The sequence below is a fragment of the Tigriopus californicus genome, chromosome 11 (genome assembly GCF_007210705.1).
Source record: "Tigriopus californicus strain San Diego chromosome 11, Tcal_SD_v2.1, whole genome shotgun sequence".
NCBI lineage: Eukaryota > Metazoa > Arthropoda > Copepoda > Harpacticoida > Harpacticidae > Tigriopus > Tigriopus californicus.
In genome coordinates this window covers 11,195,752-11,222,999 of record NC_081450.1, presented here as the reverse complement: position 1 = coordinate 11,222,999, position 27,248 = coordinate 11,195,752, and the positions used below count along the sequence as shown (strand labels likewise).

The 27,248-nt window shown below is 42.4% G+C and overlaps 1 protein-coding gene across 1 annotated transcript; it reads right to left on the bottom strand.

Moving 5' to 3' along the window:
• Positions 1-1,857: 1,857 nt before the first annotated feature.
• Positions 1,858-26,942, bottom strand: LOC131890650 (glycine receptor subunit alpha-2-like). Its single transcript, XM_059240044.1, has 4 exons — positions 26,080-26,942; positions 6,907-7,349; positions 5,004-6,448; positions 1,858-2,731 (listed from the first exon to the last, which is right to left on the bottom strand). The coding sequence occupies exons 3-4, from the start codon at positions 5,782-5,784 to the stop codon at positions 2,142-2,144; spliced, it is 1,371 nt and encodes a 456-aa protein (XP_059096027.1). The 5' UTR covers positions 5,785-6,448; positions 6,907-7,349; positions 26,080-26,942; the 3' UTR covers positions 1,858-2,141.
• Between the last annotated feature and the right edge of the window lie 306 nt (positions 26,943-27,248).

The following is a 27,248-nucleotide window of genomic DNA, read 5'->3' as shown; positions in this document are numbered from 1 at the left end:
AAAAATATAAAAAAAAAATCCGTAGCGGACTGAAAAAGCCTGGTTTAACTTTAAAGGAAGATAAGTCAGCACTACTACTCTGAGGGCCTCGAAAAGGGGTCTATGTCTGGCCTTTTTATGACGCATATTGTATTGCCCCTCACATAGGAGGTTTGAATAAATTAATGGACCGTCAATGAGTGCTTCAATCATTCATAATCCAACTCTCTGTGCCCTTGTTCGTGCTTGAGCTTTTTAATTGCAATGGGCGACTTTCATTTTACTCTCATTTTGCAAAAAAAGGTTAAGGAATTCTTCGAATATAGGAAGGTTGGCTGGCCTTTGTTCCATCACGTTCCATGCATGCATGTTCCTCCCATGAATCTCCAAGGGCAGTTCTCAGCTTTGCACTTGATATGGCGAACTACTTTCTTTTATGTAGGTACGGCAATGGATGGCTTCTATGATGGAAGGAATTATCAAGTTATCTTGTTTACGAGGATCTTACCACACAGGAGAACCCTGGACCCCATGAAGAGCCAAAGAGGCTCTCACTTTGGACTTGACACAAAGTGCAGGGTATGCAGATCCGCGCCTGGAATTCTAATGGACGAAAGACTGGGACCAATGAAAAGCTATAGGGCTCAATGAAGAGAAAAGTGATGTTATGATCATGCAAAGCCAGGTAATTCCACGAAAGTGAAAGAGATCGACTCCTCGCAATGCACGGTGAGTTATATTGTAACCGACTTTTGGACTTGAAAGCGCGTTTGAAGTGGTTGTTATTGGTCATGTGCCTCTCTAAAACCAACAGTTCTACTTGATGTTCCCATGAGCATTTGACAATTCCTTTTAGGATGCAAGTCTGGTTGCTTTCCCAAAAGAGTACAAAACTTGGCCAGAATGTCTAAACTCATGGATAGGAGCAAGGTAAATACTGGATGAGCCAATGGAAATTTGCAGTAGCAATATTCGACTAAGCTGACAATCTGTGAGAGCACTATTGCATAGCTGGAAAATACTAGCACGATAACAGATCACATTTTTTTCTTTAAAATGAAGTGCCGTGCTCTACTTCACATGTACGTAGAGTGAGGGCTAAACATACCGTTAAGTTCCAACCATTGATCACCAACGTTAACTCTATCTTCATAAATTAATGGGTTAGCTGTCTTAACACCATTTATTTTTGGCTCATGCAGCAACAATTTCATCTCATGTTTCGGGTATCATAAATCGTGAAGAGATGCAAGCTTATCTGCATTTTGTGAGTACCTATTCCCAAAGTAGTACTTGTTTCGATTAATCTCAAATATTCATCATTAGAAATTTCCGTGTTGGTATCAAGAAAGATCTTTTAGCTTTTAACGAATTGCTTTGTCCATTATGTTGAATGAAAAGTGAAAGTCAGTATTCACAATGCACGTTTATTTTTAAAGAATCGTGCTGAAAATTGTGAATTCTAGGTTTGCCAACGGTAGCTTAAAAGATTTGTTATTCCTTTGAAAAAAACCCTCCTCAAAGCCAATGGTTAGATCACCACCCAAAATGCAAAGTTCGGTAGAGGCCAAATGGTTTCAATTTACCTCTATGCCTAAACCTGATTTATAACTTTGTGATTCATTGTTAATTGCATTAATAATGTTAAAAGTGAGAATAAACAACCTGGCCTCATACCCAATATTGCAAGACATGCCATGTCATGGGCATGAACAAGGTATCCTTTTAAAGATTGGGTCTGTTTTCAGGGCGTGTTTTGCTTACTTAGCGCGATCCCAGACGGAATTTTGCCAGTCAATCTTTGGCAAAGTAGGTCACTGCTTTTTGTTATCGCAAACTTGATTCATCGATCGGAAATGCAAAAGAGTTGCCTCCGTCTGAGAAAGAGGTTGGTGCAGGGTTTTATTAGCTTGGAAATATGTTTTCATCGAGATCGTTAAAAACTAGGCTGAGCGGATGTCAAATTGTCATTGTCATTGTGAATTTAAAACGTCGACTCTTGTTTCTGCGTTGTTCATTCCCCATCATGTGAGGGTTTGTGGGTTGATAGCTGATATTCAAGAATCTAGATATTGTGCGGGTCACATGCATAGTACATAGGTTATTGTAGAGCGGCGGAGGCGCGGAGGTGGTGGTTGCAGCCGTGTCGATCCCGGGGGCTATCAGTACTCCACGTTGTAGATGGGCTTAGTCTCGTCGTCACTAGTGCAATGCGAGCATGGTCCGTACAGAAAGCCCAGCCAGTAGATCAAGTTAAAGATGAGAAAGAACAGGGGGAACAGCAGGAGGAACAGAATGTCTAATCGGGCATGGGAAATGTCCTCCCGCTGTTTGCGTCTCGAGATCCCCCGTAGCCACTTCTTCTCATCCGGCATCTTCCCATTGAGAAGCAGCGAGTTCTCGCGACTCGTACCTTTACAAGGTCGCGTGGCGGCTAGTTTCATCTTCAGCAAAAGGCCGGCGTACTCGATGAGGGCCCCGAACACGAAGAGCACACACACTATGACCCAGGCCTCGATGGCCGTCAGACCCTCGGCCTTGGGGATGTTCGTGGTGATTGTGTTGAAGATGTTGACCAAGACGAGAAAGACAGTGACGAGTAGGGTCATTCGGCCGGGCACGATGTCGGGTGGAACCAGGAAGCTGATCCAAGACACGATGACGAACATGCCGGACGGCAGGTAGTAAGTGATTATATAATGCGAGACTTTTCTCCGTAAGGTCAGCTCAAAGCCGGCCACGGAATAATTGCCTGAAATGAGAATAGATCAAGGCCATTATGCTGCCAACCCGCAAATTGAACACCCCAAAGAAGCCAACAAGCCAAGCATGAAGACAAAGCGCCAAAGCGACAATGTTAATATAAACGAGGCACAAGGAGCGAGAGAGATCGAGCGACTGAGTGAGTGGGCGAATGGACTTTCTGCGAGTAAGAGGTGCTATTTGGTGGCCCAAGATGACTCAAGAGATAATAATGAGAGCCTCATTTAGCTTAATGAGTGCTTAGCATAATGCCACGATACCCGAGAGAAACGCTCGGAAAGTCGAAAACCAAACTGGGAAAGAGCCAATATTGCTAGAGGCTCACGAACCGGCCTTCCATTGCTCGTTTCAAGCGTGAGAATCTGAACGGAACGGGAACAGGAACGCCAGTTCCCTATTGGAATTCTCATGTCTTTTTCCACGATCTCGAATCGATGATCCCTTCCAAATAACGATTGGCTTGTCGGTCATATTTGGGATGAGAAGAAATGTACAAAATGCCCCTTCCTCATATTTGGTATTTCCACTCCATATGGATAGTGTATTCTTTCCCACGCCAGAAATATTGAACATGTTTACGAGGGCATCAATTGAACAGGCCAAATAGAGGTGAGGGTTTATCCTCAGATAAAAAGCAGCCAGGATCAACAGCGAGCTCATGTTCATTTTCCACCAAATGTCTCCATTATGCCCAAGAAGACGACTCTGACACGAAAAATGCGCTTTCAAGGGACCGGGCATGATCCAAGAAGCGTTGATCCCAGGTTAACAAAGGACTTATGGGTCTTCTGGGACGAAAGGGGTAAGGTCATATTACTCACTCTTGGTGGGAAGATTTCATCTCAAACCAAAAGGGACCCCCAAAGACGGAAATCATGTTTAAAAGGAGGGCAGATGAAATAAAAAAAGAAATCTCGAATAGCGTTAGACTTGGCACCCTTGGTGTCTTCTAATTAGATTATGAGATCTAGGATGGCTCTTGGAACAAAATATCTCCTATGGGTTTTAGAGAACGACTTTTGACTGTCGCTCGAGTGCTTTCATGACATTAATCTTCCTCTCTCTTTCTTCCCCTCAGACACAGGCTCACTCTCAAATGAGTTTTGCTTGCTTTTCTACTTAAAATTGAATTAATAGAGCCTTTCAAGGTCCTTAGCAAGCTTTAGAAGTAATCTATTTTTCCCGTAGCGCCATTTTCAAGAGCCCAGCTGGCATATTCATCATTAAAAAAAATCTCAAAAAACGCCCTTGGGAGGAGTTGATTTGGATCTTGGACCCGCGTTTGTTATTACCCCCATGCTTTTGGTCGCTTGATAAATCAGTTCGGCTCGGGTACGTTGGCAGATTGGTAGACCACAGGCAACAAAAAGATGATAAATTGGGCTCAACCATAATGTCTTGAAGTGTACGTACTTATGAAACATTTCTTTTCTCCCCAAACTTGCGGTAAAAGTACCTTCAGAGGACTCCCCGTGACTTGATGGCGTGCTCGCGCTAAACCACCGATCTGGTCCCGATTGAGCCACTAACGCTTTGAGGATCTCAAGTCCTCTCTTCAATTGATTACATTGCATTTTCTCTCTTGAAACGACAAGTTGCAGGATGATGCCAAAAACTTCAAAAAAAGGGACCCAATTTCCCTCAGCAGCTCGGTCGCTTTCGTCCCTATCTACCCACTCTCCTACGCGTGTATGTACTACCATACTGTCGTGTCTACCTCTTTCTTTCTTTCTTTCTTTCTTTCTTTCGCTCACTCTCGATGTAAGTGCATCACCATCTCACCCCCCAAAAGAGCCAAGACTTCCTTGAGTCACGAAGAACACTGAAAATTGGGAATGGTCACCTTCGTCCCAATTCTCGACCTGACAGCTCATACCTTTTAGACCTAAAGTATGAGCTTGTGGAATTTTAATCCGAGCTATTAGAGCTCTGAATTAAACATTATTTATGATGTATTGTAGATGAGCCGGTGAAAGGAGTTTTTTGACATCACCGTCAGATGAAGGGATTGCCAAGTTTCTTTAATTGAAAGTCTAAGTGTCGGAAAATATGAATTCCCCGGAGGACCAAACTTTCTCATTTGGATGATGCTCCTATGAGATTAGGAACTTTTGGGGCAATTTTCCGGAGAGTGTTCCTTTCTTTGGCTTCTCATTGCTCCTAGATGAAGAAAAAGTGCTCCTCTTTTGGGGTTTACTGATCGTTTTGTCAAGCTTTGGACGAAAATCTGACAATGATTGCCTTCGATGGCATGCTCTCACCTGTTAGGGCAAAGTAGGTTTGGTCCTTCTCACTCAATTTGTTGATATCGATGAAGTAATCCAAGACGGAGCGGATCTGCTTTTCATCGGCAATGAACTCGTCCTTGAAGATCATTTTCGTCACGTCGTAGTTGAAGCTTCCGACTTGGAAGCGGCAAACTTGAATGTCCAACGGGAACGAGTTGAACGTCATTGGACAGATAAAGGTGATTCGGGTGGCCACGGCGTACATGATCTCAAAGTTGCGATTCAGCCAGAGGCCCTCGAGCTTGGACAGAACATCCAGGGTTTTGAACTCCTTCAGGTTGAGAATTTCCGCATCGGGGAGCCAGAATTCCTTGATGAAGCTAACATCGACGGGAATCCAAGAATCCGCGCTCTCACCACGTTTGAGGATTTGATCCATCTTCTCTTGGTCGATGATCATTCTCTCGTCGGTCCATCGGACCACGAAAAATGCATTCAGGGTAATACTATACTCTTGGTCATCGATCTTGGGGATGTCCTTGATATCGATACCCACATTAACCACTGTCCTAGTCTCGTTTGGCAAATCAAACTTGGAGTAATTGGCCGGGATGCAGATTGCGTCCCCTTTGGCGCAGACTTTCCTGGGTGGAGTCACGGGACAACAGGCGTCGAGGGTGTCTCCACTCCCATCGTCCCTCACTGCTCGAGGTTCTCGGGAGGAGCGCCCCGAGAATGTGGTGTGCGTTCGATGGTGCTCACTGGCCGTTAAGGTTGTCAGTCCGATTAGTATCAAAAGTTGCCCACTGTTCATGATGATTGTCTGTCAAGGATGGCCACGAAGATTGGTCAAGAAAAGAGTGGAACGCAGCAATAAACTGCCTTGTACGTACTTAATAGAATAGAAGAGTGTGAACGGAGAATTGCCAGGGAGGAGAAAGACGACGAGGTGAAGGGGGGGAAGGGAGGAGGAAAGACGAGGGAAAGGGAAATGGAAAAGGAAGAGGTGAAGAGATTTCGCTTTTCGTTAGAGAATGGCCAGCCAAGGATGGTGAAGCTTTTATCAGAACAGGCACAGCTCTAAAGACGGAGAAAAGTTTCGGTCCATTTGAAGCAGGAGTAAAGGAAAAGGTGTGTGTGGGTCGTCGAGAAGTTTAACATCCTTTCACCTTCTCGTTTTCACATATTTCTTTCTCAGTCTGGAATCTGGGTAGGCTTTTCCTCGTCCTTCAATTGGGAACGTCAACCCGTTCGTTTCGTCCAAGGGATCCCAAGGGTTCCGTCAATCAGTTAGCTTCGTGCTGTTTCCTTCCTTGACCTTGGTCAGCTCAGAGCATCGTACGGACTTCAGAAAGTCCTTGTCGTCGTGTTTTTGAGCTTTGGCGGCCAGAAGGCCAATGGTTTTCAAGAAGTGTGATGCGTTCCACTGTATTGCGTTCCAGTGAGTTATGAGGTGAACGTTGGACCATCCACTCACTCTGGAATGAGAATGGATGACTCAGGCGCGGCTTGATGGATTTTGGTTGCCTTAAGATATGTATGCCAATGGGCTTGCTTTCTGAAAATAACCCCCTGGTATTGGCTCAACGAGCAGTACACTCCCTCTCTCACACACACACACACATGCACACAAAAGTACGGGCACTGACAAAACTTTCGTCTTGCTTTGGGAAAGCTTTCCCGAAATTTCATGAAACTTCCAGACACCCCTGGCGTTGAAGATTCATCGTGTTGGTCACTCTCAACCGATATGTTTCTCCCATCAGAAAGTAAGGACGAACTTTTTTTCTCAAGTTTATCGCTTGGGCTAACCAATTCTCATAACAGCTTTTGCCTCTTCCGGGTTAAACGCGGCCTTTGCCGCTCGTCTCCCTATTATTCCCGGGTTTTGGCTGTCTTTTGTTGGTCCTGTTCTTGTTTGTTTAGTTTGTGTCACCTTGGGCAAACTTCCATCAGTTGGCTGGCTCACACCATCAACACCGTCGCCATCGACACCACCCGGGTAGGAATTATGTCAATGGCCTTTGATACGTTCCTCGTTCCTTCTCAAGGCTAGTGAATATCCACCTTGGGATCGTGAATGGGAAAAGGGTCCCGGAGAGAACCGTAATGGAACGTGAGCTCACAAATGAGACTGGCAAGTTTGTTTCCTTCTCAACTGCTCCACTGTTGAGCGAAGGTACACTAGGTGCACAGATGAAACAACTTCTCCGCTCTTGATAGCAGTGGAACACGGTAATTGTCCCAAGTGTGTGTTTTGTTTTTGCGGGTCTAAGAAAAATGCTCTGCTAATGTGAGGAGAGGAGAAAAAGACCGCCCTTTCTCTCTTCACCTCCGTTCAAGTCGAGAAGGCGCTCCTGAAGGATCTTCTGGACAAGCCTGCAAGAAAGAGAGACAAAAAGATGAGCCTAGGCACCATTTATCAACCTAATGATAGCCCAGATTTTGTGCATATTTTCTTGCTCTATCATCTTATTGGCGTAGGGCAAACACATTGCCTCTTACTCTATCCAACTATTGTGACATGGTCTGCTTGGGATACACAAGGCCAAAAGCCCGCACGATTCGTGGGTTCTATTTGTCGCTGAAGCTCTGACGAGGTGGTTCTTATACCACCAAATATTGGTTTAATGCTGTCACAGAGACAATAACTCAAAGTTTGGCGATCAGTCTCTAATGCATTCTTGAAGTGCCCTGACCGTGAAATCCTTTCCAGCAGCAAGCACCCTTTGTTGAAAGTGAAATCACCGCCCAAACGAAATGCACTTCCCGTGTTCCCACTAGCTCGAGAAGTTTTTATCACGCATCTTGGATAAAATTACCTCCTAAGATGGGGAGGTGAGGTTCATTTCATCATAAAGTTTGGCTTGATAAAGACTTCATAATGATACGTTTTCTCCAGAAAACCTAGACTCTACCAATGATCATCTTCACCGGAACGAAATTAAATGAGCTTCAACACCTACCTTGTTTCTAGCTTCAATTCGTTTGAATGAGATGGTGGTATCCGCGCAACATGCTTTTTGACAGACTCATGTAAGGCTTCAAAATTGTCAATAATAACAGCCATGACAAGCTCCATCTTTGAAAACTCATTACACTGATGTCACTTCTATCGCCCCCCCCCAACGTGCCTGTCCACAAAAAAACTGGTGGTAGGATGTTGGTCCCAAGAGGGGATATAAATTGCTAGTGCCAATGATATTAGGGCACTTTAGGGCCACACTGTCAGTTTCATCCTCTCGGTTAGCGGAATATTTCTGCTCAAGGAAAGGCGAGTATACACTTTGGAAGTCGCCAAGGTTGGGTGGAGGAATTGCCTAGACTACCAATGCAATTTCCATCTTTCCTCCCAGGTGTAAAGATGATGATTTTTAGGATCTATTTTCAGCATTTCAATGTACGAGGAATACTATGACGGCTCCGGAACATTGGTCGTTCATCCGCCAAACCAAAAGGAAACTGGATCCCATTCTCAAGAGATTCAAGGATGCTTGTCTGGGTTAATAACAGCGCAAGACTTCTTGTTATTGGACAGTGGTGGAAAGACCCAGGCTTTCTTGAAGAGACCATTTGGTCGTTTCCCTTTTTCTTTTTTGACTCTCCGGCCGGCAGAGGTTTCATCTCTACTGAATGTGAAAATAATAAGGCAGATCAACGATAATGCCTTTGCCTCGAGACTTTGAACAAATAACTCGGAATGGAACACGTGGAAATGCATCATCCACTCTTCACCATTTAGTCGGGAGAAATAGTTCTCTCAGGGTGGCCCGCCACACTTCTTGACAATCCGGACAAAAAGTCCTTTGTGAACACCTATGCTTAAGGTAAACTTTTGTGCCTCGATTAAAAGGATAAAAATGAGCCGTCTTTCGCCCCTATACACCTAACTTCCTCAACCAGGGCCAAAGCGTGACAACTTTTCTTATCGAGCCAAACCGAGCTTAACCTTTACCAAATTTACAACCGTCTGCTCAGTTGCATAGTACGAACGACGAGCGTATGTGGTTTAGGGATAATTTTCTCCTTGACATAGGTGAATACTTCCCTAGGGGCTTCCAAACATCCATCCTCAGTTGGCCTGAACGGGGAGGCTATAATGAGAAAACTTTTTTACGCCTCCATAAACCAGACGAAATGCTGTTTGGGGAATTAGTGTCTTAGTCACTTGGAAACTAACTCCCTGTAGACATGCATGCAAGCATTAGATGCATGAAAAGCAGAGACTAAAGGACCTCAAAACCTCTGGATTAGTCTGAGTGCACTCACTCACTCACTCTTAGTGTTCAAACTTGCTGAAAGCAATTAGTGTCAAACTTATAGTGTGTAAGGTAATAGGCATAACCCAAACAAATTAGACTTGTAGTTTGATCTATAATAGTACTTATTGAAATCGAAATTGTTAACGAGACATGTGACTTCATATGTGATAGAATTTGCATTTGGTCGCATAATGCAAAAGAAAGATGTAAAAGGTGTAGAAAAAGGGACTTCCATATGAGTATGTGCGAAATCTTGGTTAAAAGGCAAGCAATTAGTTCATTTTACTTGCAAATTCAAATGTGCCATGGTTTTTGAAAAAAGGGTAGTGTGACAAAAAGGATCACGTTATGCAAGTTTCCGTTTTAATGAGTGATTGACATACCACATGAAATAAACATTAACCCATTTCTTTATGCAGTAGGGCACGTCGTGTGCCACTTGATACACACCAAACCAAATGGGAATCAACCTGTATCATGAAAGGCGTTTTTCGGAGTTTTGTGATAAATGAGAAATGATTTGGCAATAAAAACCGGTGAAGCAAGAGCACAATAAGATCACTTTAGCGCCTTGGAGGGTAGGTTATCATTCGTTTTAGCCAAAGCTCTTGTTTCTAGGTGTCCTTATTTCTCTTTCGCCTTCATGGCCTGGTGTCCGATCTCGCCAAGGCCAAAAAGACTGTCAAGCCAACCCAAGAGGTAACGGACGCTACCCATGGGACCAAAGCCATCTCTCCCAACCAAATCTATAGGATGTGAGCCAAGGTCAGGTTGGGGGAGGACCCCGAAGATCTGCGATGGGAAACCCACCCCAAAACGAACCGAATTTAGGCATAATCACCGCTATGCCGGCCTTTGAGGAGACCGATCGTCGTCACCAGACCCTCAAGGAAATCATGGAGGAATGTGACCTGTCCAAGATGTCCACCTCCACCTTCCTGAAGAAGAGGAGATCGATGCTGGCAAGCGGGGAAATGGTGGCTTTACCTACATGGATGATGTCTCTGTCACAAGAGCATTTCCATCGTGGAAGGTCAAGGTGGGGACCAGCTTGTCAATGAATAATAGGAACTTAACCGTTTGATATACCCAGTATTTCTGCCATTATATATACTTTCGCATTTATTTTGGTGCACATCTACATGGTACATAACCTTCAGATTACCCTGCCTTTCCATCCGCGTCCGTCCAATTCATTCTCAGAGGTTTTCCTTCGAACACGTTCAAGACGCGGTTGGAAATAGCTATTTCATCTTGCCATCCCATTTATGGCCACACTAACTTGTCTTAATCTCGCATGGCGAGGACTACTACAGTATATGGTGGTATATTGCAAGATACAGGACAGATAACAAGGATAAATGGCAAAAACGGCTCGGTGTAATCTTCGCATCCCGGTCTGAACAAGATGGAGGTAAAGAAAGTTAAGTTGCGTTCTCATCCATTATTGGGACACACTTACGAGATACTTTTATAAATTTGCATACATTTTGCATAGCACCCTTTGTAGGCACTTGAGTAACTCCCAACCTATAAAAGCTGCCTTTGTCCCGTCATCAATCTAAAGCTAAGTGTCTTGATCCTTTACCAGGATTTCGTACATGGATGGTGGCTACTGGAAAAAGAGAGAGAGCCCACTTCAAAATGATTCCATGACTCGAACAAAAACAGTTGCGTGATAAAACCAATCGATTGCAAAGAATCAGGCCAATTTCAGATCAAACACCAATTGGTTTGTGCATTTCTGCCAACTTTTGCAGCCTTCAGCGTTCAAGCAGACCCCAAACTGTTGGCAAATGACAGCCTGAAGAGGGAAGATAAGATTGCCGCCTTTCACACGCTTCGTGGGAAGGTCCTTCCGGTATTTGCGAAGGATAAGGGACCTCAGTTAACCTCTCTCCATTCAATACCCATAGTAGCTACGTTAGCACCTTAAAAGAGTTTGTGTAATTCCAACTCGGTAATTTTGACCCAAACAGATTTCTTAGCCTATCTTCACTACACGTACTACATACATGCACTCAAAAGCTCTTTACCGAGTCAATGTCTTCGTTTCCGATCAAACCACTCATTTGTCCCATTCACGAAGGCATTGTTCCTGATGTGAAACGGAGCATAAAAGTGATCTTGTATCTGTAGTCCTTCCTTTTTCTCGCCAGGATCCAGCGGGACCAGTGAGGTGAGAGGGAAAAATGTTGCCCACGTGGAACACTGAAGACCTTCCAAGAACACCACAAGGCTCGGTGAATCCACCTTGGGGGTCTGAAAGCTTCGAGAGGTTGAGCTCAAACGTGCAAAACGCGCAGTCAATTTGACATAAGAAGACATATGAACTCAACCAATAGTAAGTCATTAAGATCTTTGGGATGTGTAATGAGTAAATGAGAGAAAATCACTTGAGTGGAGAACAGCCTGGCTACTCCGAGAAGAAATATCCGTAGATTCAAAGACTCGTTCATAAAGGGACAACGTTCCATGTCTGAATGAATGTCTTTTGAGGAACCACCAACAAGTCTAAATCGTACTTGGAACGTTCTACACAACTGTAGGCATGGCGACATTCTCGTTAAGTTAGAAATATCAAACGATCTTTGGATCGGAGACTGACGTATTTTCCCATATTTGAAAGGTTATCTTGAATTGACAGCCAGATCAAGGCTTCCACTTACTCAAGAGGTATCCATTTTCGGTTATCAACTTTCAAAATGTGAAACCAACTTGGTAAAGCTAGGAAAAATCATCCATTGTCAATGTGTCGAGAGAACAATAACCAATGCACTAGAAGTGGCATTGTTCGTTCTACCTTGAATCTCAAATGAAGTAAATGCACATGCACACGAGACCATAAGATTACCGGACGTTCACCATCGTGCATCTGAGCCCAATTGTATCGAACCAAGGGATCAAGACCTTCGTGGTAAATACTAGATCCAACTACAACCGACACTTATTAGGATGAATGAATCTGCCTTACATTATTCTGCTGTCCCAATCAAAGAACGATAAGATAGCTTTACGTACATTCATCGGGCATTACAGATTCTCTCTGGGGACGTTGAGTGCTCTTTATGCTCTTTTTCCGTTGGTTGGAACACATTCACGATTCGCCCATCCAACTTGGTACCCCATCAACATATCGAAAGAACAAGACCAGACCAAGAAGTGAGATCCTAACCGACCAAACTGGTTTCAGATACATATGATATGTGGAACAAGGCACATGACTTTGAAGGCTCTTGGTAAACCCGTACAGCCAGCAATCCATGTATCACTCAAAGACCAAACATTGTCGGGACTTGCATTTCCCTTTTGAAAGGCTTTCATGCATAAGCAATGGTTTAGAACTTCTACTACACGCTCCCCTTAGACAATCGCATTATTTTCTCTTCTTTTTTGGAGAGTCTATCAAACATGCCCCTCAGGAAGTTACATTTACCCTATCATAAAAATCGATTTGAATGTAATTCATTCCTATTCTCCATCATGGAAGTCTGTTCCTCCATTGAAAATAGATCAAATTGAGACTACTTTTAGAGCTTGAACAATCTCAACATGACTCTACAAAGGAAGCAATGGCATCGTCTTTGGAAACGGGGAAACCACCTGAAGCGTCAGAATCATGAACCTGTAAGTCGCTGTTCTTTGTTTGGACTTTGGGACTGGATTGACTTTTTTTGGATCATTTCTCTGGCAGTGTGCTTGCCAGCATAGGAGGGAAAGTGTATTTTTTTACCGTCGTTTTTATACATTGTTCCCTTGATTATGTTGAAGCATGAAACGAATCCCTCCAGTTCTTGGGCCCAGAAGAAGAAGAAGAAGTGTGTATTACTCATACTCCCATCAATAACTCGTGCGTTGACGCACACTTCATCACGTTAAGTGCACAGTGAACGTCTGAAAGGAGTCCTGAAGGTTGAGTCCCTCACTTACGGAATAATTCAAATTCACGAGGAGCCCACTGTACGTACAGCACACTGTTTGTGCATAGTACACACAAGACATTCCGGGTGCGAGGTGGAACCAGTCGTCGAAGAAAGGTCGCCCCTTTTTTACTGGTAAAGTTCATGAATCAGCGGGGACAATCGTGGAATTGATAGCGGTGGGTATGGATCGGGTTTTTATTAGAAAAGATTCTTGTGAGAAGTATTTGATACGAATCACGGGCATCCATCGCGGAAATGCTCCAGATTGAATGGATGCCTTGCTTGAGGTGAACAAAGAGTGATATGTCATGCTGAATAGACTCTTAAATCTTTTACAATGGGACTACTTTTCTTTGAGGGCGAAAAAAGTTTTCATACACGATGAAATATCTCACAGAACCGAAAGAACGTTATCCATTTTTATGGGAATGGACCTCAAAATTGAGATGGCTCGGGATTGTTTGGACATATATTTCTCGTTTTTTTTTCAAATTCAAATCGTATTTTCCTCGCCATGCGTGGCTTATTTACTCTTATTATAGCGTTCTAACGTGGGTCTGTGAACGTTAGTTCAATGTTGGTCCTGCAATAAAGCTTTCTCCCAGAGAACGCTCTACGTAGTTTGTGTACAGGAGGAAAATGATTTATTCATCCTCTATGTGTGCTTTGAAAGGAGTATGATCCATCCTTGCCAGGGAAACAAAGAGACTCGAGAATCATTAGGAGCCACAGATCATCAACATAATGTGTATGTACCCGCATGATGTCCCTCAAATTGAGCAAGATAATTCATAGACGCAGGCAAGCTTTATTTGGACCTCTAGCCAATTCTGCGTGTAAACTGCCCGCTGGCACATATAGTACGGTTGTTCCATGTGAATCAACTTTCTCCGATGGGTCCATAATGGATGGATCAAATGTGTATTGAATTATCCAACGTCCACTCGCCAACTATTGCCATTGGTGTATTGCATGAGCATTGAACGCTGTTGCCCACAAATTACATTTATTCCAGAAACTCGGGACCAACAAGTCAATGCCTATTACATAGACTTCGAGTTTGGAGAGCTCCAGGGAAAAGTTTGGCCACCTTCGTCTCACCATACATACGAAAAAAACAATAGGTTCCAAAGCTCTTATTTTGGTGTAGCCCTCTAATTGGACCGTTGTCTTGGAAGATCTTGGAACATGATGTTTTCTATCATGAGTTCGGCAGTCACGAAAGAATGAATCATATCTGCCATCACTCAAACTAGCGCTCATTTGTAGCAGTTCCATTCAAATGCAAATCATCATCCAGAATGTAACAGAGAAAACTTCAGGGATGAATGACTCAAGAACCATCTCCATTTCCTTTTCTTTCTCTCTCTCTCTCTCTTTCCACCTTTGCAAAGTAAACACACACGCAAACACCAAGCTCTGGTAATGGTCCAGGTCTTTGGTATAGTATTCCAGGCTCTGGGACCCGGAAAACTGCTTCAGATTAGAATTCTTTAATTAGTTACTAATGGAATTGTTATCCCATTCATCGCTGCACAATCTGGCATGGCCCAAGGGAGCATCGATGGTCCCTAATGTTGTTCCAAACCTTCAGTATTGAACCAGCGAATGGTGTCGAGCTCTACCCTCTACCTTATTGGAGTTTCTTCCATGTCGTATTTCCTCTTGAATATGAATCCATCTTGTCTAGCTATTGAAGCTTAGAGGCCTTAAAGATGTGGACCTCCCAGGGTGCTTTTGTTCTTTCGAATGCAAGCCAGCATTACTACGTGCAATGGAATAGAGGAATATTCAGCTTTTTAGTCACTACCAACGGCGGGCCTTGAGTTTAAGATTGATCCTACTAGAGTAATCAAGAAGGCTGCAAGGCTGACGGGTTTCCACTTTTTAAAGACAAGCTTTCGCCACCTTCCCCAAAATGCCTCCACCAAGAGGGAAGAGTAGTTAGAGTGGATGAGCCATAAATCAAGGAACCTTATTTTTTTCATTTCAACACAATCTGAAAGTCAAATTATTCACATATGGTGCCAAGTTCCCACGGTAGATGAAGGTCGAGCCCCAATGACACTTTAATATCTAGCTCTGGTTCTGTTGTTATTCCAAGAGAATGGCGTCGTGAGCCATCTCGTTCAAATCCAAACACTTTTTTAGCCCAAACTCCCGTGAAGAACAAAAAGGCCAGAAAAAGAGAGAAAGACAGCGACGAGAACTGCATGAGCAGGAAACGAATAAGAAAGAGCCCGTTCCATCTGAGCACAAAAGGTGCTGAAATACCTAAGGGAAATGCTTTGAGCGGGCCCAATGCTCTGCTGGCTCGACTTGGCTCTTCTTTTCCCTCCCTGGCTTGCATTTGGCTTTCCTTTGTAGACTTCTTTTTCTCATCCAAATTTCAAGTCATTCCAAGAAAAAGTAATTTCACGGAGGATAATATATCGAATCATATCAAACGGCGGGGACAACGGATGAAACTGTCCGGCAAACAAGCCAGAACGAAGAAGGCAACATGGAACAAGAGGAATCATGTGTGAGGAGGGTCTGATTGAACTGAAAGAGAAAGGGACAAGCAAAGGGAGGATGGATATACATGTGTGAGTGTGTGTGTGTAGTGCCACTCTGCTTCAATGCATTAATCTATCAAAATGGCCTCCAGAAGAGGTCAGAGCCTAAGAGAGATCAAGGGATGCAGAGGGCAGAAGGCAGAAGGTTGAAGGCCAGAGGATAACGACTTTCATTTTGATGTAGTATGCATCTAAGAAGAAAGATTCATGGGATAAAGAAGGGATCCAACACTATCATTCAAGATGATGTTGCATCGCCATGGCAGATAAGAACAAAAACAATAACGTAAGAATTAGAGATTACAAGTGAAGATGATATATGCACCCTGTTGCTCCCTGTGAAGGCTTAGATGCAACGATATAGCATTAATCGCGTCAAAAGGAAAGAAAAGGCTTGCTTTATCTGCTACTTTCATGTTCGTTAAGACATATTCAATCAAATGTAAATCCTCAAGATTCGGTGATGAAAAAGACACAAAGTTGCCGCGTCAAGATTCTGTCCAAAAGCAATCATGAAGTCATTCCCAGAAGTATTACGTATTCAGCATGAGAGCAAAAACGACTCATGTTTAGGTGGGATGTGCAGATTCGAGAGACTCGTAAATCTTGCGTTAGATCACATATTTCCCCCAAGACCAAACTCATGTTCCCAACTTGTCGGGATTTGCGGCGGGGGGAGGCTCGGGATTTTCAATTTGCTCCATGTAAATCCTCGAGATGGTAATTCATGGTGCACATGTATAGTAGTACGCGAAGCGAAGGATTGTCGATGAGAAATTTATGTGCTTATAACACACGGACAAACGCAAATGGGGAAATAGACTTTTGGGTAATGGCCTTGTTCCACCGCACAACCAGATCCAAGACTCGAACGAAGATAAATGAGAAAAACGCCCAACCAACTCTGGTTCCAATTCGTTCCATTTGGTATTTTGTTTCAAAAGCGGATATCCCCAGTATTTTAGAGGCCAATCTGTTGATTGAATTAGAGGAGGGAAAAAAAAGTTTCTTCACAAAGTATGATCAAGAACAGAATCCAATCAACAAAAAGTTGAGCTTTGCGAAAAAAAAGGATCGAACATTTTACACCAGAAGGTCCCTTATGGGACGACAAAGAAGCAAAAATCTTTACCATTGGACAGGTCATGTCATGGCCCTACCCGTCAAGATGATTAAAGTATAACATGATAATTTACTTACAGGGTTTAATTTTCCTCTAGCAAAGCCGGATATCAAATCTTCCATTTTTTCAATTGGTAGTGCCATTGTCCACTGTCAGATAGGTTCTCCGTCTATGGGTGTGGATTTAGCGTCTAAAAATCTCAGTGAGAAAAGTTCGGGACGAACTTCGAGCAAGGATAATTTTTCATACAATGATAAAAGAAAAAAAATGAAAGCGTGTAACTAAACGTCATTTCAAACGGTTGACAAAGTAGGGTTTATAATTTGACATCTAGTACAAGCATGGACGTTTCAATTGTCGGATAAAATGAAGCAATCCATTCAACGGAAGGCCAATAGAGTGCCTCCTCATTCTTGTGAACTTCATTCCGTCCGCACTTATCTTCAAATTTTGCTTTTTGCAGGAAATCACCTTTAAATGCCGCCAACATAGATAGGTACGTTTAGTGAAAAAGGATTTGATCCATACAAAAGGGGTTGATCCAACACCAGAGAAATCTTCGTTTTGTTTGATGGTCTCTTTGCTTCGTGCATTAGTTTAGCAATACCAAAGTGACTTAGTGATGGTCGGTGTGGTAGGCTCTCTGTGCTTTAGAAACTTAAAGGATATCTTTGTATAAATTGAAGTAATCATGCCGTCCCCATCACCAATTTTTTACGTTATAAATATTTTGATTCAATAGAACCATTCTATGTAGCGTTGTTTGTTCTTTCGAGGTCCATTATGCATCTCATAGTTTTGACAAATTATCGAAAGATGTAGTACCTGCATCTCTTTAGATTTATCATTTCGATTTATAGATAGATTGACGCTTTGATGTACCTTTCTAGCACTCTCGTATAGATTTATTAATCATAAATCAAAACCGATATTACCTCCATGACTTTTCCTTTTTTTCTTGGCGAACTTTTATCTGGGGTGGATGAATCTGAACTATTGGCCGTATTTGCGCTCATCTTCAATCACATCTCTCGGAATCGTTGTCTGCGTCATTTGGCACCCGAAACCGGATTCGGAAGTGAAATCATACCCCTCAATGAGTTGGTGGCCAATGTCGGACAACTTCTTTCTGACTAAGCTCTTTTTCCGCCCGTCCTTCACTCGGAAAATGTGATAAATTGAATCCATTTCAGAATATACCCGTGATTGAACTTATTGCTGGGGAAGGTCTAGGATGAGGGAGTCAGTCGACTTCCTTGAGTGGAAGTGATCCATATCATCCAAGGATGAAGGCAGTCTGTCTGGCTCACTAACTCATCAGAGGATGAGAGCAAATCCACCATTTGAATGGGATGGCCTTATCAAGGACCTTCAGCTCGAGTGGTCTTTGGCCAATATCACCCGCTTCCGCTCTTGGCTGAAGATTATTTGCCAGAGATTCCTCTTCCCCATGGACCAACGGATCAACCAACAGACCACAGGGCCCCACCAAACTATTAATCGGCAGATTAGACTGTCAGAATCAGCTATTCAAGAACAATGATTGCGGCCTTCTTGCGTGAATTTGGCAAGGCTGAAATTGGCATACCTTGCTGTCGTCTAGCAAGGATGTTTTTGGCTCGGGAATCTTGGCCGATCAGCCGTCAAACTCGTACGGCTATGTTCCATTGTCCCACGGGAAGACTTGACTTTGAAATGAAATTTATGAAAGACATTGAAAGGATGACTCGCCAATTTTCGGTCCCACCACCTCATGAAAGATATGTTGACCGTCTTCTCCTAGCATACGCTCGCCTCATCGGGGACCAGCTCTGGAAAGAAGAGCCTTTTTGCACCCGTACGATCCACTTGATTAACCATAACTTTCAAGCCCAGCCTTGCAAATCCGATACAGACATCGGGTAGATGCTTAATCCTCATTTGCTTTCTAGCCAACTCCTCTCCCGTGACACCCGTCAGGTTTACCAACCACTGTCATCAGAATGACTCTTGAGAAACGAGAGACTGAAGTAACAATAAACATTCCTATTTGTCTTCGTGGGCAAAAACAATCTTTTCGGGCCCTTTCTCGGAGCGGAAATACGGTTTCTAAGACAATCCTACATTCTTTTCTTCTGTCTTTCTCTTGACCATCTCCGAGCTTCGCTTGTTCCGTTTCCCGCTTCTACCTCCTCTTTTCCCAGCTGACTGGTCAGTTGGTCGGCTGATCGGTTGGTTGGCGGGTTGGTTGAACGGTTGGCCTCTTCAAAAAGCCATCTGGGTGCGGCCTTGTTCCATTAAATGATGGATGGATTTCGTCCAAGAATATAGAGATTGATGAAAGAGTTTCTGATCTGATATAGAATCTTAACTGAGGTTATGTTTCATAACCTCCACATACATTGGTTTGCGATGGTTTTTCGAGATATAATTGTTGATTCTGATGGATGGGTTGTCTCAACGAGTGCGGCCAAAAAAAGGTACATTGGCGTGGTTAAGAATGTTACCTAACCATAAACTGGACACTCAGTGTTCTGAAGGTAGTTTCTTTCGCAATGAAGAAGAAGAATCGCCCGACATTTTTGCAGAGCTCTAGAAAAAGAAACGGCACTCAACTACCTTTTTTCGGTTGAAGAAACGTACAGATCGATATTCTGTCACGGCAACATCTTTATGATATAGTCGCTTCAGAGTAACCTGCCAAATATGGTTCCGGGAAAAGAACTCTCGGAATTTACAAGATAGCTTTGTCTTCCCCTGAGATCCTGACACCCCCAAGGGACCAAAGAATCATCAGATTGGAGGAATCTAAGGAGTGCTCCGTGTCCACGTATCTCGAACGAGGCGGCACTTCTATAAATGTCACACTGACCTCTGATAAAAGGGGAATGTTCAATTTTGACATACTTTGTAAAAAAGGGGAAATGTGCATAAAAATACAGATCAAAGAATGTGAATTTGCCTAATATATTTTGCAAAAACATTGCACACAAGCTTTTGGTGACAAAACAAGACCAGAAATAGAGAAGTGTTATTGATACAAACTAAGCAAGGCAAATCAATTCAATCAAATAAATGATTGTATGGCAGACTGGAAGTGCTTTTCGCTCGTAATGTCAACCAATATATCTCCTCATCATGACGAATTAAATAATTAAACCTCTCTGGAGAAACCAACAGAAAAGCTTAGGTAATTAATGGAGCCAAAAGTATGATTGATTGAGAAACATTCCTGATTACAGGGACAAGATGATATGTTAACGAGCATTCCAATAGAGGCCTCTACATGTCAACAGACGCAATATGGATAATGATAGCTCTTAATCTGCCAAATGAGTTTTCCTATAAAAGAATGGGGTGGTGCTTTATCGTTCATTCCATCTTTTGGTGCTGGGATCAAATAGATTACCAAAATCAAGGTTGACAGAAAATTTGGATAGTAAAGGCTCTGGCCTATCCCAATGTAAAGTAAATAGTTGCTTTTGAGCCAAGAGGAAACCCTGGATTAATGTAAGAAAAATCTGGTTACACGAGGCTAATTAACAGGCTTCTGGCTTTCTTCTTGTAATTAAATTTCATTTGTTTGATCCCATCAGTACAATGTACTACTCTCGTTTTGACTATACACACACATCTTGTTAAATTGATCAGCCTGGGATGTCTTGTCCATTTGTCAATACCTCTAAGCAAAAAACTCTGAATAGGACAGAGCCTACTTAGACCTTACATCTTCAAATCTTTGGCCATCCCTAAGGATTTGAGTCTGAAAATGTTCAACTGAACTCGTTCTCATTTATTAATCTTTTGTTTCATGGCTCTTTTCAAACATGGCTTTAGTTTTCTTACACCATGAAGGCTTGACTTTTGTATCTTGAGGTGTGGTAAAGATTGAGACTAACTCGGTTTTTATTTTTATAATGGATGTGTGTTGAAGATTAGTAGAGGACGCCAGACCCTTAGTGCGTTAGATGGGTCTGAAGGCATTTACATACATCAATTATAATATCAGTGTCAATATTAATGTGACCTTGCTTTCTTTTTTTTAAATTTTTTTCGGACTTCCTTACCGCGACTAGGAATAGAATTCCAGCGGTTCAAGACGGAAAAAGGAAGTATAAATTTTATCTAACTTTAATTCATATTAGATCTGTTCCATCATGGAATTAGATTTGGCAGATCTGGCTAGCCCTGGAATACAAAGTTGATCTGGACTGTCTATCTAAAGATTATTCCAAGTCTGACTTAAAAGATGTTATCTGATCAAGAACACTTGCGTATTTCCGGCGAATATTTGAGAGCAGCAAATTAAACAATGAAGGAGCCCGAGGAAGAGGAGAGGTGGACTTCATTGTTCAAACTAGCCTGGATTCACGAGGGCTGAAAGGGGCTCTCAAAGCCTCTACGGTCAGATATGTGTGGAACCAAATTATGTTGAACCACACTATTTATACGCCTGTGTTGGTTGATTAATCAATTCAATGAGGGTCAATAACAGTCTCACGATTTTCGAATGCAATTTATTACAATGATTTCAAATTATTTGCCGAGTGTGTGACAACTGTTGATAACAAAATTAATTGTCATGATTGGAGTTGCTAAAAATGCCTCTGAATTGTCCTGTCCCTGATGCTTTCGCCCATGGAGTTATCTGTTAAATAGAGGTATTTGCAATTGATGGTTGCTGCCAGGGTAGGCTTTGATCCTATCATCTTTCAAAATCTGCCTTGTTGGTTTATGCAACAAGTATTAAGATCCGACCCTAAGATTGAATTCCGTGACATTGAATTGTATGTCCGTCAGTCCGTCTTCACAGCTTGAAGAAAATTAGTCCAAAACTCATCCTATAGCTCCCTTACGCTGCACGACATATGTTTTACGTTCTGCACTTCAGAGGGCGCTTTGTCATTCAGCCTCTGCCAAATAAATGGCCGATTGGGCCAATTCCTTTATACTGAATTATAATGCGTTTGTGTTGTTTTTGGCTAATTCTATCAAAATCTTACTTATAATTAATACCCCAGGTCACATAATGTCCGGAAAAGAAATTTGCGTTCAAGGCAAGGCAAGAGCAGTTTATTTAGCAATCTACCGTGCGTCTTCCCGTTTTCTTTGGGCTGTGTGACGTTGCAAATAAGGGCCCTTATTGAGCTAAACAGCAGAAACGTGGCCCAGATTGATAATGTGATTATTGCAGCAATGGATCACAATGCCTGAAAGTCATATCCTGGAGTCAGAGCTAAATAAGGCGATCTTATGGCAAATCTTCTTCCCGTTGTGAAGACGTACCAACAAATGAGCCACCCAATATCATGCAACTTCATCAAAAGGTTTATGTTGTATTTTACCATTTATCGTGTAAGTCTCGAACTAACCGGAGTTTGACAAGTCAATTTGGAACCTGGCAATATTGTTGATTTTTGTTGCTACTTTGGATTCGTTTTCATATTCCATTCATTCGCAGATGCTAGCCCTAAGGCCTGTTTTGAAAGCTTGTACCTCAGAGTTAGGGGCTTGGACATTCACCGGTATGAAAATATACTGGTGAAAGCGCTGAGCAGGTGCTTATTCTCGGTAACGTCCAAGCCTAACGCCATGGTACGGGAGCTTAAAAACTCGCCTGTGTTGTATAATTTCAACACTTTGAAACAACCCAATTCAATGACTTATGATATGAGGTGCTTCGTCATAATAAAGCATGATCAAGAAATAGTTGGATCTATTAAGTACCACTGACAGGTGTTATATTTGTTGCTCTCCAGAAGTCGACATAGCCTTGATTTACTTCCAAAGGGTTTTTGGCTCTTGATGTCAATAGTTCACATTGAAAATGTATTATAATCCTAAACGATTTTAACTTAATTGCTCTGTCTTTTAATGAAATTAAGTTACAGCTAATACAGGTAATACAATACAGTTACAATTTGCTTGAAAATGTGATTACAGAAAAAATGTATACCACAGGTTTGATTTTTAAAACCTACGAAAGTAACCTGGCGCCAAAAACAAAACCTTTTATGCTTTGGCCTCATTTCCAGCCCATGAGTGACGATCCCGTCTTGGGATCAAATTATTTTGGAATTTGCAAGCGCCACTCAAAAATAGACTGGTCATTCATTATTGTATTGTAAAATGGAACTGCTAAATACTTGATTATCATTCGAAGATGCCCTGCGATGCGAGCATTTGCCTTTCTTTTTACAAAAAGGTGTTTTGAAGCCTCCTTGAGCCGTATCCTCAGTTAAGTGTCATTTCATTATAATTTATAAGCCCGTGGTGTCTAATTGAGGACCGTCTTAGACCTGACGGAATCACCTACCATTTGGAATAAAGTGGGCCACTGAAGAGCAATTGTACATGGACCTTGATGAACGAGTATAATTCAACTTGGATGAGTTGAATGTTCATTCTTGTGATTTATTATTCCCTTAATGGTGTTAGCCACGATCAAGCACAAAATTCCCTTGGGTCACGTTTTTGCACCGGAGAACTCCAAATGGATCGTTGAGAACCCGTCTAAAGAAGCCAGCTTAACCGAAGCCAACATGAGTATCTCCATGCATAAATTTTTTTTTGAACAAAAAATGCCATTCCAAACAACCGGACGTCCGCATGCACTGCTAAATCGAATCTTTTGATATCAACAAGCAATGATAGAAAACAGGGCGTGATCAATTCCTATTCAGAGCTGAATTCATCTCATCAGCTTTCTTGATAAAGCAGTGGATATCGACCTTGATTTGCTGTGACACAGAACATATTGTTTCTTCTTCATATCATCTGTATTCATAAGTCTGTTCATATGGCTTCTTATGATAGAAGATAGATAGATCCCAGTACGTAAAGACGGTACATCTGGATCTTTGAAAGAAACAACTTTCAGTCAGATGCGTGAAACAAAAACAATACCAGACCGAAAAATGCTTTTTTATTAAGACCGTTGTAAATATCATTAACACAAAAAGAAGCCAACTGATGATGTGAAGGTGCGAGTAAAAGAATCAAGTCTTTGGATCACTCGACGATAAGCAAAATAACGGTTCTATAAATATGAGTGTATATGTAGCTTGCTTAATGCCAAGTCATTTCAAAAAATATAAAGTATGAACTTATTCTCGCAAATAACAAATTGACCCGTTGTCTGAATCAACACATTTTGTCTGAAAAAACTTGAACCAAATAAATCTGTCAGGGTAAAGAGTAAGAGAACTTCATCTATCATTTTACATAAATGCATGTCTCTTGGCTAGCAATTCAATGCACCAATGGAATGAAACGTACACCAATAACTGCTTTTTTATTCCTAAATTCATCGATGGTCGATAAAGAGATGCTACATATTTGGTATAGCATTTCAAACATTTCTGACATTTCAAATTCATTTCTACTCCCGTGTAAGACCACAAATATAGGAGAAGCTCAAGCCTAAAATATTGTTCGTTTCTGCTTCTTGATATCCAAAATCTGTTTGTTTCGTATTGAAAAATCTCGTTTGATGAACGTTGTTGAAACTATAATAATTGGAGTTCATTTTGACGTTGAATCAGCAACAACATGTTTTAATTGTAACTGGATCAACAACAATGCTCTCATGCTTCCTATCTTCAATAATCAAAAAGGTTGATATTTCTAGAGCCCATTAAAAGAAACTTCATCAGAAACAAACTTGATTCTCTGAAAGACCCCGCCAGTTTATTTGTTGTGGTTTCATTGAGCCTCTGAGTGGCCTCTTCCGGTCCCAACGAGGCCTCGAGAGGAGCGAGTCGGAAATTTATTCCATCCATCTGAAAGCCCATTTCCAAGTAATACCAGGTTTAAAATGGCCATTTCCAACAAGTGTGTGGGTTATCCGTCTCCAGAAACGAGCTGCGTCCACGAGGCCAAGAAGGATAGAAAGAAGCCGAGGCCTGCAGGAGGAACGACGAGGCGATATTTCTTCGGATCTGGATCCAACCCTCCTCGTCGACTAAACTAAAGCTTGCCTTGCATTGGTTTTCAATTGACTGGCACACAAGTGACCAGAGACAACTTCATTCCTTATGTAGTACAGTAGAACAGCAGTACAGTTCAGGAAGGAAGGAATGAAGAGAAAAAGCCATCGCCGTTCGCCAAAAATCCTCGGACCAACTCCAAAGTTTACGACTGACAAGCGACATTCGCGTCGATAAAACGAGGTCGAGAAACCCGTTTCCAGTAATGCAGGATTTGTAAGGGAGGCCTTGACAGCACGATAACCAACCCTATGGGAATGGAACATGGACCCTGTTGTGCCCAGATGAAACGACCTTTTTTTGCCGTCGGCTGCATATGGGGGAGGTATTTTTCTTGAAATACGCCAATCAATCTGGGCAATCTAAATTCCTTAAATATTCATGAGCCATGCATCTCCTATTCTTGATTCATGATCAATACCAAATTGCAAAATGGGCCGATAAAACGGATTGAGAACGTCCCACAGCCTGTTTATTGGTCTGGTTCAATCTGAAGCCAATTGGTGTTCCAATGCTGGTAGTACTTGTAATTTGATGCTGGCGACATGAATAAATACACTACCTACGCTGGTACTTTGAAAAATTTAGAAAAAACAGTTTTATACCTGATCTCACTTGACTGATACTGCATTGCTAAAGATGCAAAAAAGACAAGAGTACCACAGACTGAATGGCAATCATAGACCTTTTATTCCTTCAAGTTTTCGTGCATCTAAAAAGTTGGACTTTCACACCCAGACAAACCGTTTTCTATTTGCTTCCCCCAATCAAAACACAGACCCGTTTTGAAGCTCTTCCAAATTTCCCGTTTCTACTCTTTTCACAGCCAAAGTGACTCAATAATGTTTCGACGCTTTGCATAATACCATCTGTGAAAACAAGAACGTCCATTTAGTTTCCAACAAACCTTGGGATTTTTTGGAACAGTAACCAACGTCTGCAGTTCCTGAGTCGATCGCATTCATTGTTAGACTCTCAAAAAATGTAACCAAACAATACTGAAGAAGTAGTTAGGCATGGTTGATATGAAAGTCAGTTTTGGTAACAAAAAGCTGTTATTCTTTTCCCGTGAGGTTTTTTTTTTGGAAAACCGCATTATTGATTAAATTTTGAAGTCACAGTTTGTTTATGAAATTGCCGCCTGTTAGAAATAGATAATGAAAATGGGGTCTTCTTATTGCATGAAGGTTACGATTTTTCCACATTGAAATGGATTGAACTCGTGGGATAATAAAGCGAATTTTAAGAATCCTCCAAACTTAATTACTTGGCTTACCTTCATTTTGGGGATCACCCTCATAAAATGAATTCAACGATCCCCGACTCCTTGACTTTCGTTCTTCGTTGTCTTGTTTGAAGTTTCTCGCCGAAGCGACTAGAATGGTCGTACCACTACCGGCAAACTTTCAGCATATTAAGTTTCAGAACACATATCCCAGCTCGTCTTTCTTCCTTTTCAATATCACTCTATCTTCTTTTTTTCATTTTCCCGGTCAATATCATCGTGGAAACCTTTTGTGCCAGAACCAAAGGTTTCAAGTCCTTGGGACCAACAGGTCCTTCCAGTCCTTGCCTTCAAACATGTCTTAGTCTTGCAGAAAGAGTCCGATTGGCATTGATGCCATAGAGGATGATTTCGGTCCTAATGGCGACTATTCCCAAATTAGGGGTCTTGGTCGTGGTAGGTTCAAGCACTCGAAAGATCCCCTTCACTCCTTCGCTTAACGCTTGAGACGAGTTTAAAAAGACCGCCGAAGGACTGTTGCTGGCAAATTCCTGCTTTGATCTGGTCTCGTTGGATAGATGGGTGAGAGGTGGTGGGAGTGGGAGTGGTGGATGGTGGTCCTTTTCCTCACTTCTTTTCACTTCCTACTTCCACAAAAGCAAAGGCAGACAAAGATGTACTTGGGTATTTGCCTTCAAAAGCTGATCTCCTGTGTCTAGTGCACGCTCACACAATATTCGACTACGGAAAGAGCTCTATTGCGATCCCATATTGGTCCATAGGTCTCGAGGCCGAGAGGAGCAGTGAATGCTCAGATCCTTCACCAAGGCATCCGGGAGAAGTATTCCACATTTCTTCCACCGATTGGTGAACAGTGAGCAACACACACGGTGAGGACGGGAGAGGCATTCCCCATTCTTCAGTGGGCTTTTACTAGGGCCTTCAAACGGAGAATGGGTACCACCAACGCCGCCAATGAAACGACAAGAGGACGAGCATAGAAGCTGGGAAAAGGAGGAATAGAGAGAGAGAGAGAAAGAGAGAGAAAGAGAGGGAGAAGCAGAGGCTTTCGTCTCTTTGAGTCTCCGTTATGGCTGGAGGGGAAAAACACAGCTCCAATGGAAAAGGAACGAAGCGAGACTTCCAACCGCGAACGAACGCCAGAAGAACCTTGGAAGCTGTTGGGAAAAGAAGACTTCGAATGGAAGACTTCCGAGGGA